Source organism: Bos indicus x Bos taurus, chromosome 12 (assembly GCF_003369695.1).
Source record: "Bos indicus x Bos taurus breed Angus x Brahman F1 hybrid chromosome 12, Bos_hybrid_MaternalHap_v2.0, whole genome shotgun sequence".
NCBI lineage: Eukaryota > Metazoa > Chordata > Mammalia > Artiodactyla > Bovidae > Bos > Bos indicus x Bos taurus.
Window position 1 is genome coordinate 78681553 of NC_040087.1, and position 12967 is coordinate 78694519.

The 12967-nt window shown below is 42.8% G+C and overlaps 1 protein-coding gene across 2 annotated transcripts in view; it reads left to right on the plus strand.

The window, feature by feature from the left end:
- LOC113902536 (basic immunoglobulin-like variable motif-containing protein) overlaps positions 1-8680 on the plus strand; it is a 69237-nt gene extending 60557 nt beyond the window's left edge. For both annotated transcript variants that reach the window (XM_027557935.1, XM_027557932.1), the window contains 5 exons: positions 259-472; positions 2126-2270; positions 4734-4934; positions 6051-6135; positions 7997-8680. In XM_027557935.1, the coding sequence (XP_027413736.1) occupies positions 259-472; positions 2126-2270; positions 4734-4934; positions 6051-6135; positions 7997-8590 (1239 nt within the window). In that variant the 3' untranslated portion in view covers positions 8591-8680. The remainder of the gene's footprint in view (positions 1-258; positions 473-2125; positions 2271-4733; positions 4935-6050; positions 6136-7996) is intronic.
- Positions 8681-12967: the final 4287 nt, after the last annotated feature.

The window sequence follows — 12967 nt, forward strand, 5'->3', positions numbered from 1 at the left end:
AACGTGCACGAAATGACACGTTTAGGCACGGCCTCCACTTTAAGGGCATGGCTCCCACTTCCGGGTGACGGCCCCCACCTCTGGGGCACGGCCCTCACTTCCAGGGGATGGCTCCCACTTCCGGGTGACGGCCTCCACTTCCGGGGCACGGCCTCCACTTTTAGGGCATGGCTCCCACTCCCGGGGGACGGCCTCCATTTCCGGGGGGAGGCTAGGTACCGCTCTTCTGCAGGGCTCATGGAGTGTCTCACTCTTCAGGAACTGCTCCGCCTCTTCGGCATCCCCTATATCGAGGCTCCCATGGAAGCAGAGGCTCAGTGCGCCATCCTGGATCTGACCGACCAGACTTCCGGAACCATCACCGACGACAGTGATATTTGGCTGTTCGGGGCACGGCACGTCTACAAAAACTTTTTCAATAAAAACAAGTTTGTAGAATATTACCAGTATGTGGACTTTCACAACCAATTAGGTAAGACTTCAGACTACGATTAGTTTTTGAAATTTACCTTAGGAATTTATATTATGAATTCTTTCTTTCCAAGGGACTAGTTGGTGTATTGATAGAAATGGTAGGGGGAGACCAGATGCGATCCCTGGGTTGGAAAGATCCCCTGGAGAGGGAAATGGCAACCCACTCCAGTGTTCTTGCCTGGAGTATGCCATAAGCAGGAACCCGGAGGGCTACAGTCCATGGAGTTGCAAAGAGTTGGACACGAGTGAGTGGCCAACGCTTTCACCTACATGTTTTCCTATGATGGTCATTTGCTTCTGTAGAATAGGATTTTATTGCTTTATTTTAATTGCACAGGGTCTTTGCAGAAAGCTAAGTTCAGGCTTTCTCGAGTTAAGGTGACTGGGGGCTACTGTTCACTGTAGTGCGTGGGCTTCTCATTGCGGTGGCTTCTCTTACTTCAGGGCACAGGCTCTAAATGCACGGGCTTCAGAGTTGTGGCTTCTGGGCTTAGTTGCTGTGCAGCATGTGAGATCTTCCCAGACCAGGGATCAAACTCATGTCCCCTGCATTGGCAGACAGGTTCTTATCCACCATACTACCAGGGAAGTCCAGAATAGGATTGTAAATTCAGAATGAAGAAATTAAAGCCCTTGTCGTGTTTAGATGTCTTCTGCAGTTTCAGTCATCAGACCTGGTTACACTCAATTAGTTACCTGCACTCTCCAGAGTAAACCGGAGGTGGCAGAGAGGGGAGGCAGGTACGAGTCACTCCCTCCGGAATCATGAGCCTCAGGGTCCTGTGTTATTTCTGGCAGTGATCCCTTATCCTCCCATTCCTTCAGCAAATACACACTGAGTGATTCCTATATGCCAGTTGTTGTTCTCGGCATTGGGAAGTGGGGAAACAGCAGAGAATAAAACAGTCCAGCAGAAGACACAGATGATTAAAAAACACATAAATCATAATTTGACAGCGGTGTGAGCCAAATAGAAAAATAAAGCCACCAAAGAGAGGCAAGAGTGTTCTCCAGTCACACTTGTTTGTGGTCAAACAAGGCTTTACTAATCGTACCTTTGTGGCTGGAGCTAAAGGAGAAAGGAAGCAGGAGCTATAGGGACCTTGGGGTGAGCATGTCAGACAGAGGGGCTGGCATGTGCAAAGGCCTGGAGGCAGAAAGAAGCCTGCTTGGCATGTTCTAAAGATGCATGGAGGTGGTTTCGGGCTAAATTTTGTCTCCCTAGAATTCATGCGTATAGAGTGGACTTGCCTTGTATGAGGAGGCGGAACAGTAAGGAGCAGGTTGGGGGACAGTGAAGATCTGGGCCTGACTGTGTTGTTTCTGAGATGCCCATGTGACGTCCTGATGGACACTTGATTATGTGTGGCTGTGGTTTAGAGGAGAGGTCTCGGAGAGAGCTGCATTTGGGGGGTCACAGGTTATGGGGCATTGAAAATTGTGAGGATGAATGAAACTTTAAAAATCCTAATGCAATGTCATTTACAAAAAAGAATCCTATTTCAAATAATGAAACATATCTCTGGACATTGGATGAGGATATACACACACGTATATTATCATTATAAGAAAATAGTTATAAATCTTATGTAGTAAATGTTTATAAAACAAAAGATGTAAAAATATGTAATAATAATTTTTGCTCTTACAGGATTGGACCGGAACAAATTAATAAATTTGGCCTATTTACTTGGAAGTGATTATACAGAAGGAATACCAACTGTGGGTTGTGTTACCGCCATGGAAATTCTCAACGAATTCCCTGGACACGGCCTGGAACCACTCCGAAAATTCTCGTAAGTCCTTTTTTAATTTCTTTACTTCCGGTGTTTATATATAAACACCCAAATTAAACAGGACTATTACTTACATCATGAACTGTCACAGTTCATTCTTCATTGGAAAAGAAGGAGGAGGTAATGGTTGGGATTCTAAAGTTTGTTTTCCCTTTTCTAGAGTTTGAGGAAATCAGAGAAGATTCTGTTTAGATTATGTTTTTTATCTGAGCTAAAGGATACGTAGCCAGTCCTGTAGGATTTCCTGGGAGCGTAGAAGTTACCATTTCATTCCTTCACGTATTTTTTGAGTAGCCATTATGTGCCAGTGTGCTGGGCTGGAATAGAAAGATGGCCGAGTCACAGGCTGTGCGCTTAGGAGCTGCCGCACGCTGGGGCCAGGGGAAGCGTGCGTGTACTGGTGCTTCTGTGTCTGAGCGTGCAGAGGGAGATCGGCCAGACCGGAGAGTGGGAATATATGTCTTAGCTCGTCAATGGCAGATAGAAAAGGGCATGGAAAGGGTGAAGCGCAGAAGACAGAGTGTCTCCTTGCTTTTTTCTCTGCTTTCCCTTCTACCCAGACCCTGATCGATCACTCCCCACTAAAGCAGAGCTACTCCGAGTCTACGGGCTGAATTCAGCCCAGCTGTGTATGGTTTGACCTACATAGTATGTTCTTCTTTCATTTGGAGTTGGCTACCAGCATTGAAATTGGGGGAGAATTCACAGAAAATTTTGGAGGAAGGGAAATGAGACCAGAAAGTGCCGAGTCCAGATTCCCAAATAGTCCTAAAACACAGAAGAGCAATTCCACTCCACTGGGTTGGTCAGGGCACGAACCCTTCGGTTTTATATCACAGTCACTGCCACTCGCTGTTGTCCCCCTGAAGCTCAGCTGGTGGGCAGGTCATCATGTTTGTGTTCAGTGCCTGGGCCGCTTGCTTTAAGGAGGGGTGATCCTTTTGGCTTGATGGGTTTGCTGTGCTGCTGTTCCTAGTGGCAGTCATGATTACTGTGTCGAAGGTGAAAATTCACAGCCAGTAGGAGAGACATAGCGGTATTCTCCCGTTGCCCTCTTGGACAGTATTATAGAACTGATGAAGATGGATCTTTTGTTTTTTTTTCCTTTTCACATTTTGATCCTGCACAAAGACTGCAGTTGGCCTTTCTTAGCACTAGAGGGCGCTGCTGCCTTGGTGAGGGGCCGCACTGACGGAGACCGAGTCTGTCAGTTCCTAGGACTCAGTATTGAAGCAGTGATTATGAGTTTTTTAGGTTCCATTGAATGAATATATTGGAAAGGGTTATATTTATGTTTTTTTTTTAATTTTCATGCTACTTATTTATCCTAACTATATAAAATTTTCTGGCTGTTGGCTGCATTACAAACTACCTTAAGTCTCAGTGACTTCATGCAGCAGTAGTCACAGATTTTGCTCATGAATCTGCAGTTTAATCAGGCTGCATGGGGATATCTTGGCTGATTCCAGGTGTGTCAGGGGCACCTGAGCTGGGCCACTTGAGATGGCCCGCTCCTAGCTGGTGAGTGGAGCTGTCAGCAGAGCTCAGCCAGCAGTGTGGACCGGGGGCCTGGACCCTCTCCATTGGACCCCCTCACAGCATGTCGGCAGCTTTCAAGGCAAACAGTCTAGAGACAAAAGAGACAGAAAGTGGAGACTGCAGTCTCTGAAGGCCTGGCAGAGTCACTTCCTTGGCCACAGAGCTTGCCCGGCTCAAAGGGAGGAACATGGAACCCTGCTTCTTGTTGGGCGGAGGGGCCAACATGGGCTGTAACCCACCACAATGATTTGTACTCACAATGGAAAAATTGAATAAAGAATAAAACATAAAGAAAATTGATAGCTGTATCCTCACTTAGGACATTGCCTAGCACAGAATAAAGAAATAGCTGTTAGTGTTTTATTATTGTAAATACCACCCCCCCATGAACTTTTTCTCTCTTTCTCCACATATGTGTATTTTTCCCAGTACTGGGATCATATTTGATGTAGAGTTGTATTCTGCATTTTTAAAATTTGACAGTCTTCATGGTATTTTTACATTTTATTAAATATTTTTGGGTTCCTCATTGTAGTTGACTTGAAGTAAATAATACAGATACATTACATCAACTTGGGCTTTCCTGGTGGCTCAGCTTGTAAAGAATCCGCCTGCCAATGATGGAGATGCAAGAGACGCAGGTTCGAACCCTGGGTTGGGAAGATCCCCTGGAGAAGGAAATGGCGACCCACTCCAGTATTCCTGCCTGGAAAACTCCATGGATAGAGGAGCCTGGTAGGCTCAGATCATGGGATTGCAGAGTCTGACACGACCAAGTGCACGCATGTGCATACATTATTTCATTTTACCACTGGGAAAGACACAGAGGAGTTGTGGCTAAACTTTAAGTTTAGCTCTTTGTCTGTGGTGCATCAGCTACAAGGTCTCACTGCTTCATGAAGACTGGTTTCCTTTGCCTTGTAGAGAGTGGTGGCACGAAGCCCAGGAGAATAAGAAGATAAGGCCGAATCCATATGACACCAAAGTGAAAAAAAAGTTGCGCAAGTTGCAACTCACACCTGGCTTCCCTAACCCGGCCGTGGCGGACGCTTACCTCAAGCCTGTGGTGGACGAGTCCAAGGGGTCGTTTCTGTGGGGCAAACCCGACCTCGACAAGATCAGAGAGTATCCTTTCTCTTCCTCAGACACAGGGAACATCAAGGCAAAGTGTGTGTTGGTTTAAAACCTACGAAACATGAACTTGGATCACTTTTTTCTTAATATTGCTTTAGCTAAGATGCTCCTTTCCATTCCTTTCTCTCCATTTTTTTTTTTTTTTTGTGGTTAAGTACACATAACATAAAACGTTACCATTTTAATGATCTTAAGTGTACTGTTCAGCGATTATGACATACTTTCTCATTATTGTGTAACCGTTATCACCATTCACCCCCATATTAGTCTTCTCATCTTCTGAAACTAAAGCTCTGTACCTAGTAAACACGAGCCCCCCGTCAACCTCCCGACCCTGGCCACTGCCATCTGCTTTCTGTTTCTGTGGCTTTGACCACTCCATGTATGTTCATCACGTAAGTTACACCATACTGTATAGATCTCCTCATGACTGGCTTATTTCATTTGCATAATATCCTCAAGGTTCATCTAACTGTAGTATGTGGCAGACTCTCCTTCCTTTTTAAGACTGAATACTGTTCCATTGTATGTAATATCACATTCTGTTTATCCATTCATCTGTCGACGGACACTTGGGTCCCTTCCATGTTTTAGTTATTGTGAATCATCTCTTTAGTTTTAAGGAAGATCTTTATTTGAAATAAATAGTGATACGCAATCATATTTAAATGTTTATTCTGAAAGAATAGAAAAGATGATTAGGTTTGTTCTTTTTATTACTGTTCTTTTCTGCATATTTAAATAATCACCTGGATAGATATTTTAAAGTTTGCAGTAGTATTAATCTAACTACATCTTTTTCTCTCAAAGAAATATATGTATGATATCAGAAGTTTGTTTTTATCCTAGATTAGCCTTTTTTTTCACAGTCACTAGTCTTGGGTGTCCTAAAATGAGAGTTGGATGTCTTTTATCTTAGAGAATATTTATAAGAACATACTGCCATTATGTTGGAGTAATTTGTTATCTTCTATTACCATTTTAATCTTTATAAATATGAAAATCTTTGGAGATATGCGAAGTGGAGTCAAGGGTGGGTTTTTTGGACCTTTTTACTTATCACTTGTAAATATCTTTAAAAACAGTATAAGCCTTAACTGCCTGCATATTTTGTCAGCGGTATTTTGGCTGGAACAGGACGAAGACAGATGAATCTCTGTTTCCTGTGTTAAAGCAACTGAATGTCCATCAGGTAATTGTGACAGCTCTTTTCCTAAGTTCAGGATAGTGAGTAAAATTAGGAAGGCTGTGATGGCCAGCTGTTAAAGGCCTGTTACTTTTACTTTGTGGGGCTTCCCTGGTGGCTCAGACAGTAAGGAATCTGCCTGCAATGCAAGAGACCTGGGTTCGATCCCTAGGTCAGGAAGATCCCCTGGTGAGGAGAACGGCTACCCATTCCAGCATTCTTGCCATGGACAGAGGAGCCTGGCAGGCTACAGTCCATGGGGTCGCAAAGAGTCAGACAGGACAAAGCGACTGTAGAAAGAGGCCTCTGTATGGCCCTCAGTTCCCTTGGGTAGGGAACAGCATCTTGTTTTATCCACGAGTGTGTTCCTGCCCACACAAGAACCTCCTCTCACCCAAGAGACAGCCCATGAAATGTACATACAGGTAAATCATTCTGCAGATTTCAGGCCAAATCCTGCAAGATACATGTTCAGATTAAATCCTTTTCAGTTAGGTCGGGTTAACCTTGAAAAAAAGAAAACGCAAAGCTGAAGTAGACTGCCTTTCCAGAAAGTTTTGTGTTGTTTGGTGACTTTCTGTGCTGATCGCCTTGTATGCCCACCAACAAGAAAGCTAGTTGGCTTAGTAACTGATTACTGCTTAATTTCAGATAAATTTTGTTGTAATACTGTTCTCCGTTTTCATTGTAGAAGTTAATATAAGTTTATTTCTACGAAATTAGAAAGTGGAAAAAATGAATTAAAATTACTCGTTGTTTGCTTCCTCCAACATAGAGGTTAATATTTAGGTCTGTTTTCTCTTATTTTTCCCCTCCTTCCCACATATATTTGTCACCAGACATAATTGCAATTTGATACAAATAATACCTCCACTCATTGGTTAGGGTAAGTTTTTTTGTGCATGTGTTTTGCATAGCTTTCATTTTGAATGACCAGATTACATCATTTCATCAAAGAGATTTAACTTAATTGGCTCACTTCCCATCAGATCAGATCAGATCAGTCGCTCAGTCGTGTCCGACTCTTTGCGACCCCATGAATCGCAGCACGCCAGGCCTCCCTGTCCATCACCATCTCCTGGAGTTCACTCAGACTCACGTCCATCGAGTCAGTGACGCCATCCAGCCATCTCATCCTCTGTCATCCCCTTCTCCTCCTGCCCCCAATCCCTCCCAGCATCAGAGTCTTTTCACTTCCCATAGTGGACTTTAAATTTTCAGGTTTTCGCATGGAATGCTGTGATGGACATCAGGCATATAACTTTTCTCAAACAACTATTTTTAAGGAATGACTTCCTGAAAGTGGAGTTTTAGAACAAAAGTCAAGAATATTTCTTACGACTTTTAATATGTAATACTGTGAAGTTGCTTCCTAAAGGTATCACGGTGACAGTGTTTTTAAAAGGAAAGAATAGAATTTAGAAACAGACTCCATGATATCGTGTTGCTATAAAAGAAGATGATTTTGTCCCTAAAAATATTTAACTCGCTTTGAATGCTGACAAAGGGATTTCTTACTTGATATGTGGGCAGAAGGATTAGTTGACAGAGCTGGCACTTTCAAGTATGATGTTGAAAGAAGAATGTACTGCCAGCATTCATTTGGGAGAGATGGACTTTTTGTTTTTGCATTCTCTCCCCTTTTAAAAAAAATGTATTTATTTCTAATTGGAGGATAATTGCCTTACAGTGTTATGTTGGGTTTTTGCCATACATCAACATGAATCAGCTGTAGGCTTACCCTTTTGAAAAAGGATGAATTAGTATTTTCTGAAAGAGTCATCCAGTGCCACTAATAATAAGGTGGAATTCTTTGCTTTGTAAAGTTTACTTCCTTGTCTGATCGAATATTATTTCATTTTTTTAGACACAGCTCCGAATTGATTCTTTCTTTAGATTAGCCCAACAGGAGAAACAGGAGGCTAAGGGTATTAAGAGCCAGAGACTTAACAGAGCTGTGACATGTATGCTGAGAAAAGAAAGAGAAGAAGCAGCCAGTGAAGTAGAAGCAGCTTCTGTTGCCATGGAGAAAGAGTCTGAGTTCCTTGATGAGGCGAAAGGAAAAACCCAGAAGAGAGGCACAGCAAATAGATGGAAAGAGCCATCCAGCCCGAAAAGAAAGAGGCTTTCGGATTCTAAAGGAGGGAACGAAAGTGGTGGGTTTTTGGGGGAGGCCTACCTCTCGCAGTCATCCGAGGCCTCTTCAGGTGAGGATGCGGAGTACTTCCCTGCGATGGGCGTGCAAAGGGCGAAAGCGCCCGGGGCGTCCAGAGCCCGCTCGTCAGCTGCACAGAGCGCAGCACAGCCTGCTTCCCGGAGGGACGGCGGGACCACCACGAGCAGCTCCAGCGACGACGATGATGGGGGGAGGGCGAAGCCCGTGCTGGTGACCGCCAGGCCTGTGTTTGGGAAGAAAAAGGGGAGGCGCAGAAGCACGAGAGGAAGGAAGTGGAAAACCTAACCCATGCAGCCTCTGTGATTGGGCACAGCTTAACGTTTTGTGATGAATTTGTTGTGGGGAAATAATAAAATTCACAGTATTTGCACAGTCTTTGTTGTGTGGCTTTTAAAAATATGGACGTTGAACTGGACAGTTACTTGTTTTCTTTAATATGTTATCGTTTTCTAGTGTTTTCCACTTCACTGAATATTTCTTTATATACAGGCCTCATCTGTTCACGTTTCTAGTATTACGCAGTGTTGATGCTTTCTAACGTTAGAAAGGGAAAAGGGGTTTCTGTTGATCAGTACTTACTCTCAGTGTACGTTCCCTCTGACTTTCCTATCTAGAGGAGAATAAAATATATTTATCTTTATATCCATCTCATTTATGTAAGCATTATGTATGTGCATGCATACTAAGTCACCTGAGTCGTGTCTGACTCTTTTCGACCCTGGACCATAGCCCAGGCCCCCCCATGCATGGGATTCTCCAGGCAAGAATACTGGAGTGGGTTGCCACGCCCTCCTCCAGAAGATCTTCCCGATCCAGGGATGGAACCTGCGTCTCTTACGTCTCTTGCACTGGGAGGTGGGTTCTTTACCACTAGCACCACCTGGAAACCCCTTATGTAACTATTTTTATGTTTATATTTGCATTCATTTATGTTTACATTCCAGTGCAGCTTCTCAGGTACTTGGACTGTAGCTGCTGCATTTCTTTGCTCATTAGTTCTTTCTTCCTAATTTGAAATACATCTTCTGCTTCAGCCTTCTCTAAAAGCTTTCTTCTAAAATCAACACTGACTTCTACATAAACAAAGTAAAATCTTTTCTTCTTTTGTGTGTGATTTTTTTTAATTTATTTTTTTTATTAAAGGATAATTGCTTTACAGAATTTTGTTGTTTTCTGTAAAACCTCAGCATGAATGAGCCATATACATATATCTTCTCCCTTTTGAACCTCCCTCCCATCTCCCTCCCCATCCCACTTCTCTAGGTTGATACAGAGCCCCTATTTGAGTTTCCTGAGCCATACAGCAAATTCCCATTGCCTATCTATTTTACAAATGGTAATGTGAATTTCCATGTTACTTTTTCCATACATCTCACCCTCTCCTCCCCTCTTCCCATGGCCATAAGTCTATTCTCTCTGTCTGTTTCTCCACTGCTGCCCTGTAAGTAAATTCTTCAGTATCATTTTTCTAGATTCCAAAATAAAATCTTTCCTTAATGCTTCTTTTCTCTGGAGATATTTTAAATAGAACAGTTGTGGGGAAGGGTTGGGAAGACAGACATTAACTTTTTCATGTTATTCTCTAATTTCTCCAAGCTACTTAAAAATGAGAGTGTTCTGCATATGTGTTTGTAGGTAGAATAGCAGTAGTTTTGCTAAAATGTAATTTTGTTGCTAAAATGTAATTTTGTTGCCTTGATAACTTATATTTATCCTGCACTGCAGTAGCTGGAGTGAAGGCTAAGCTGCTGTAACCAAGACGTGTTCCTAAACCGTGTGAACCACTGTTTCCCTGGTGGCTCATATGGTAAAAGAACCCACCTGCAATGCAGGAGACCCAGGTTCGATCCCTGGGTCGGGAACATACCCTGGAGAAGGAAATGGCAGCCCACTCCAGTATTCTTGCCTGGAGAATCTCATGGACTGAGGAGCCTGCTATGCTACAGTCCATGGGGTCTCCAAGAGTTGGACACAACTGAGCGACAGACACTTGTACTTTCAAGTAAGCTGAGACACCACGTCTTCCTCAGCAGTCTGGGCTCGTGAGGCAGGTGAGCACCTTGAGGTCATGCAAGGTCCAGGTTCAGCCATTCCCTGGGTACTGTACCTCTTCAGCTGTCTATACTGGTCATGGCTGTATCTGCAGTTGAACCTCCTCAAAGAGGAAAGAACCATAGTCCTGGGTGAGCAGGATGTCTTATGTTAAAGGTGACTAGAGGAATCACACCCTGTTCCCATCCTGTTGAACTGAACTGACCATATTCAGTGTATACTCAATATACTCAGAAATGTAATCTCTACCTGGACTGTGTATCCAGAAGGAGGAAAAATAGATAATCAGAACTATTAGTTCAGTTCAGTTCGGTTCAGTTGCTCAGTCATGTCTGACTCTTTGCGACCCCATGAATCGCAGCTTGCCAGGCCTCCCTGTCCATCACCAGCTCCCAGAGTTCACCCAAACTTAGGTGCACTGAGTTGGTGATGTCATCCAGCCATCTCATCCTCTGTCGTCCCCTTCTCCTCCTGCCCCCAACCCCTCCCAGCATCAGAGTCTTTTCCAATGAGTCAATTATTTGCATGAGGTGGCCAAAGTACTGGAGTTTCAGCCTCAGCATCAGTGCTTCCAGTGAACACCCAGGACTGGTCTCCTTTAGGATGGACTGGTTGGATCTCCTTGCAGTCCAAGGGACTCTCAAGAGTCTTCTCCAACACCACAGTTCAAAAGCATCAATTCTTCAGCGCTCAGTTTTCTTCACAGTCCAACTCTCACACCCATACATGACCACTGGAAAAACCATGGCCTTGACTAGACAGATCTTTGTTGGCAAAGTCATGTCTCTGCTTTTTAATACACTATCTAGGTTGGTCATAACTTTCCTTCCAAGGAGTAAGCGTCTTTTAATTTCATGGCTGCAGTCACCATCTGCAGTGATTTTGGAGCCCCAAAAAATAAAGTCTGACACTGTTTCCACTGTTTCCCCATCTATTTCCCATGAAGTGATGGGACCAGATACCATGATCTTCGTTTTCTGAATGTTGAGCTTTAAGCCAACTTTTTCACTCTCCTCTTTCACTTTCATCAAGAGGCTTTTTAGTTCCTCTTCACTTTGTGCCATTAGTAGACGACTTAAATATGTTTGCAAAAAGCCTGTTTACTCAGTCCAAATGCTAATTAAGATGTGTGTATGCTCAGTTTGTACTTGACTGTTTGTGACCTCCATGGACTGTAGCCCATCAGACTCCTCTGTTAATGGGATTCTCCCGGCAAGAATACTGGAGTGGGTTGCCATTTCCTTCTCCAGGGGATCTTCCTGACCCAGGGATTGAACCCATGTCTTGTGAGTCTCCTGTATTGGCAGGCAGATTCTTTACTACTGAGCCCCTGGGAAGCCCCATACCAATAAAGATAGAAGTCTGGGGAAAAAAAAAAAAAAAGACTAAAAACCAAACACCATTATTATGCCATAAGTACAGTATTTACAGGACAATTTGAGATTATATCCTTTTTTCCCTCTAAACCCTGTAACCAAGGTAGATCCTTTATAAGGGAAGAAGGAAGTTTCAAGATGTTGTTATAACCAACTTTACCAAATTCACCCATCTAATTGGAAAACATTGTGACCTGAACCCAAATCTTCTAATTCAGAATTCAGGGTGCTCTTTTACCTATAAAAAAAAGGTTACCGTTTAAGACAAACAACAACATAGCAAATTTATTATTTTTCAAAGCAAGTTGGGATACCTGTAACTTATTTAGCCTGGCGACCATCCTATACATTTTCTGTAAATTTATATTTCAACTTATCTTTCACTTTCTCTACATTTGCTGTTAAAACTGCTATAGAGCTTTTTATTTCATTTATTCTATTTGATTCATTTTTGTAGATTTAAGTTCTCTGGTGTAATTCTTTTCGTCTGTTTTTTGTAATATCTTGATCACAGTTACTTTGAAGTCTGTATCAAACAATCCTGGTATCTAGGTTACCTGTGGGTTTGTTGTCTGTTTCTTGGTATGACTAGTAAACTTTGAGTGAATGCTGGACATTATGTATAAAAAATTGTAGATGTTGTGAGTCCTCCTCTGGAGAGGTTTCCAGAATGTATTCTGGCGGGAAGCAGAGGGGAAGGTCACCTCACTTTAACCAGGACTGAGTGGGTTCAGAGCTGGTTTGCACTTTGTCAGACTCCATCTCCTAGTTTTCCTTCATCCCTAAAAAGTAGTTTTCCACAGGTACCAAGTGGGATATTTCTTCTTTTGAATTTTGTTCTGTTTTTAGCCACTTTATGCTTGGAAAGTTAGCCTCTTGCCCTAAACATCTTCCTAAGCAAATAATCTTGAGTAAAGAGTCAGTGCTGTGTTGCTATAAGCTACTTAGAGCTGGAGGCAGAAGTCTCTCTGTACTTCTTTTTTCCAAAACAGTTCAATATAACCAAAATAATCATTGTCGTCGTGTCTCTTCAGATGATTTAGACATTCTGCCTGTCTAAACTGAGGTTCCTTGATCTTTTAAATAACTTGTGGGAATGGAGTATTACTCAGCCAAAAAAGGAACACATTTGAGTCAGTTCTAATAAGGTAGATGAACCTAGAGTCTATTATACAGAGTGAAGTAAGTCAGAAAGAGAAAGATAAATATTATGTACTAACATATGTATGGAATC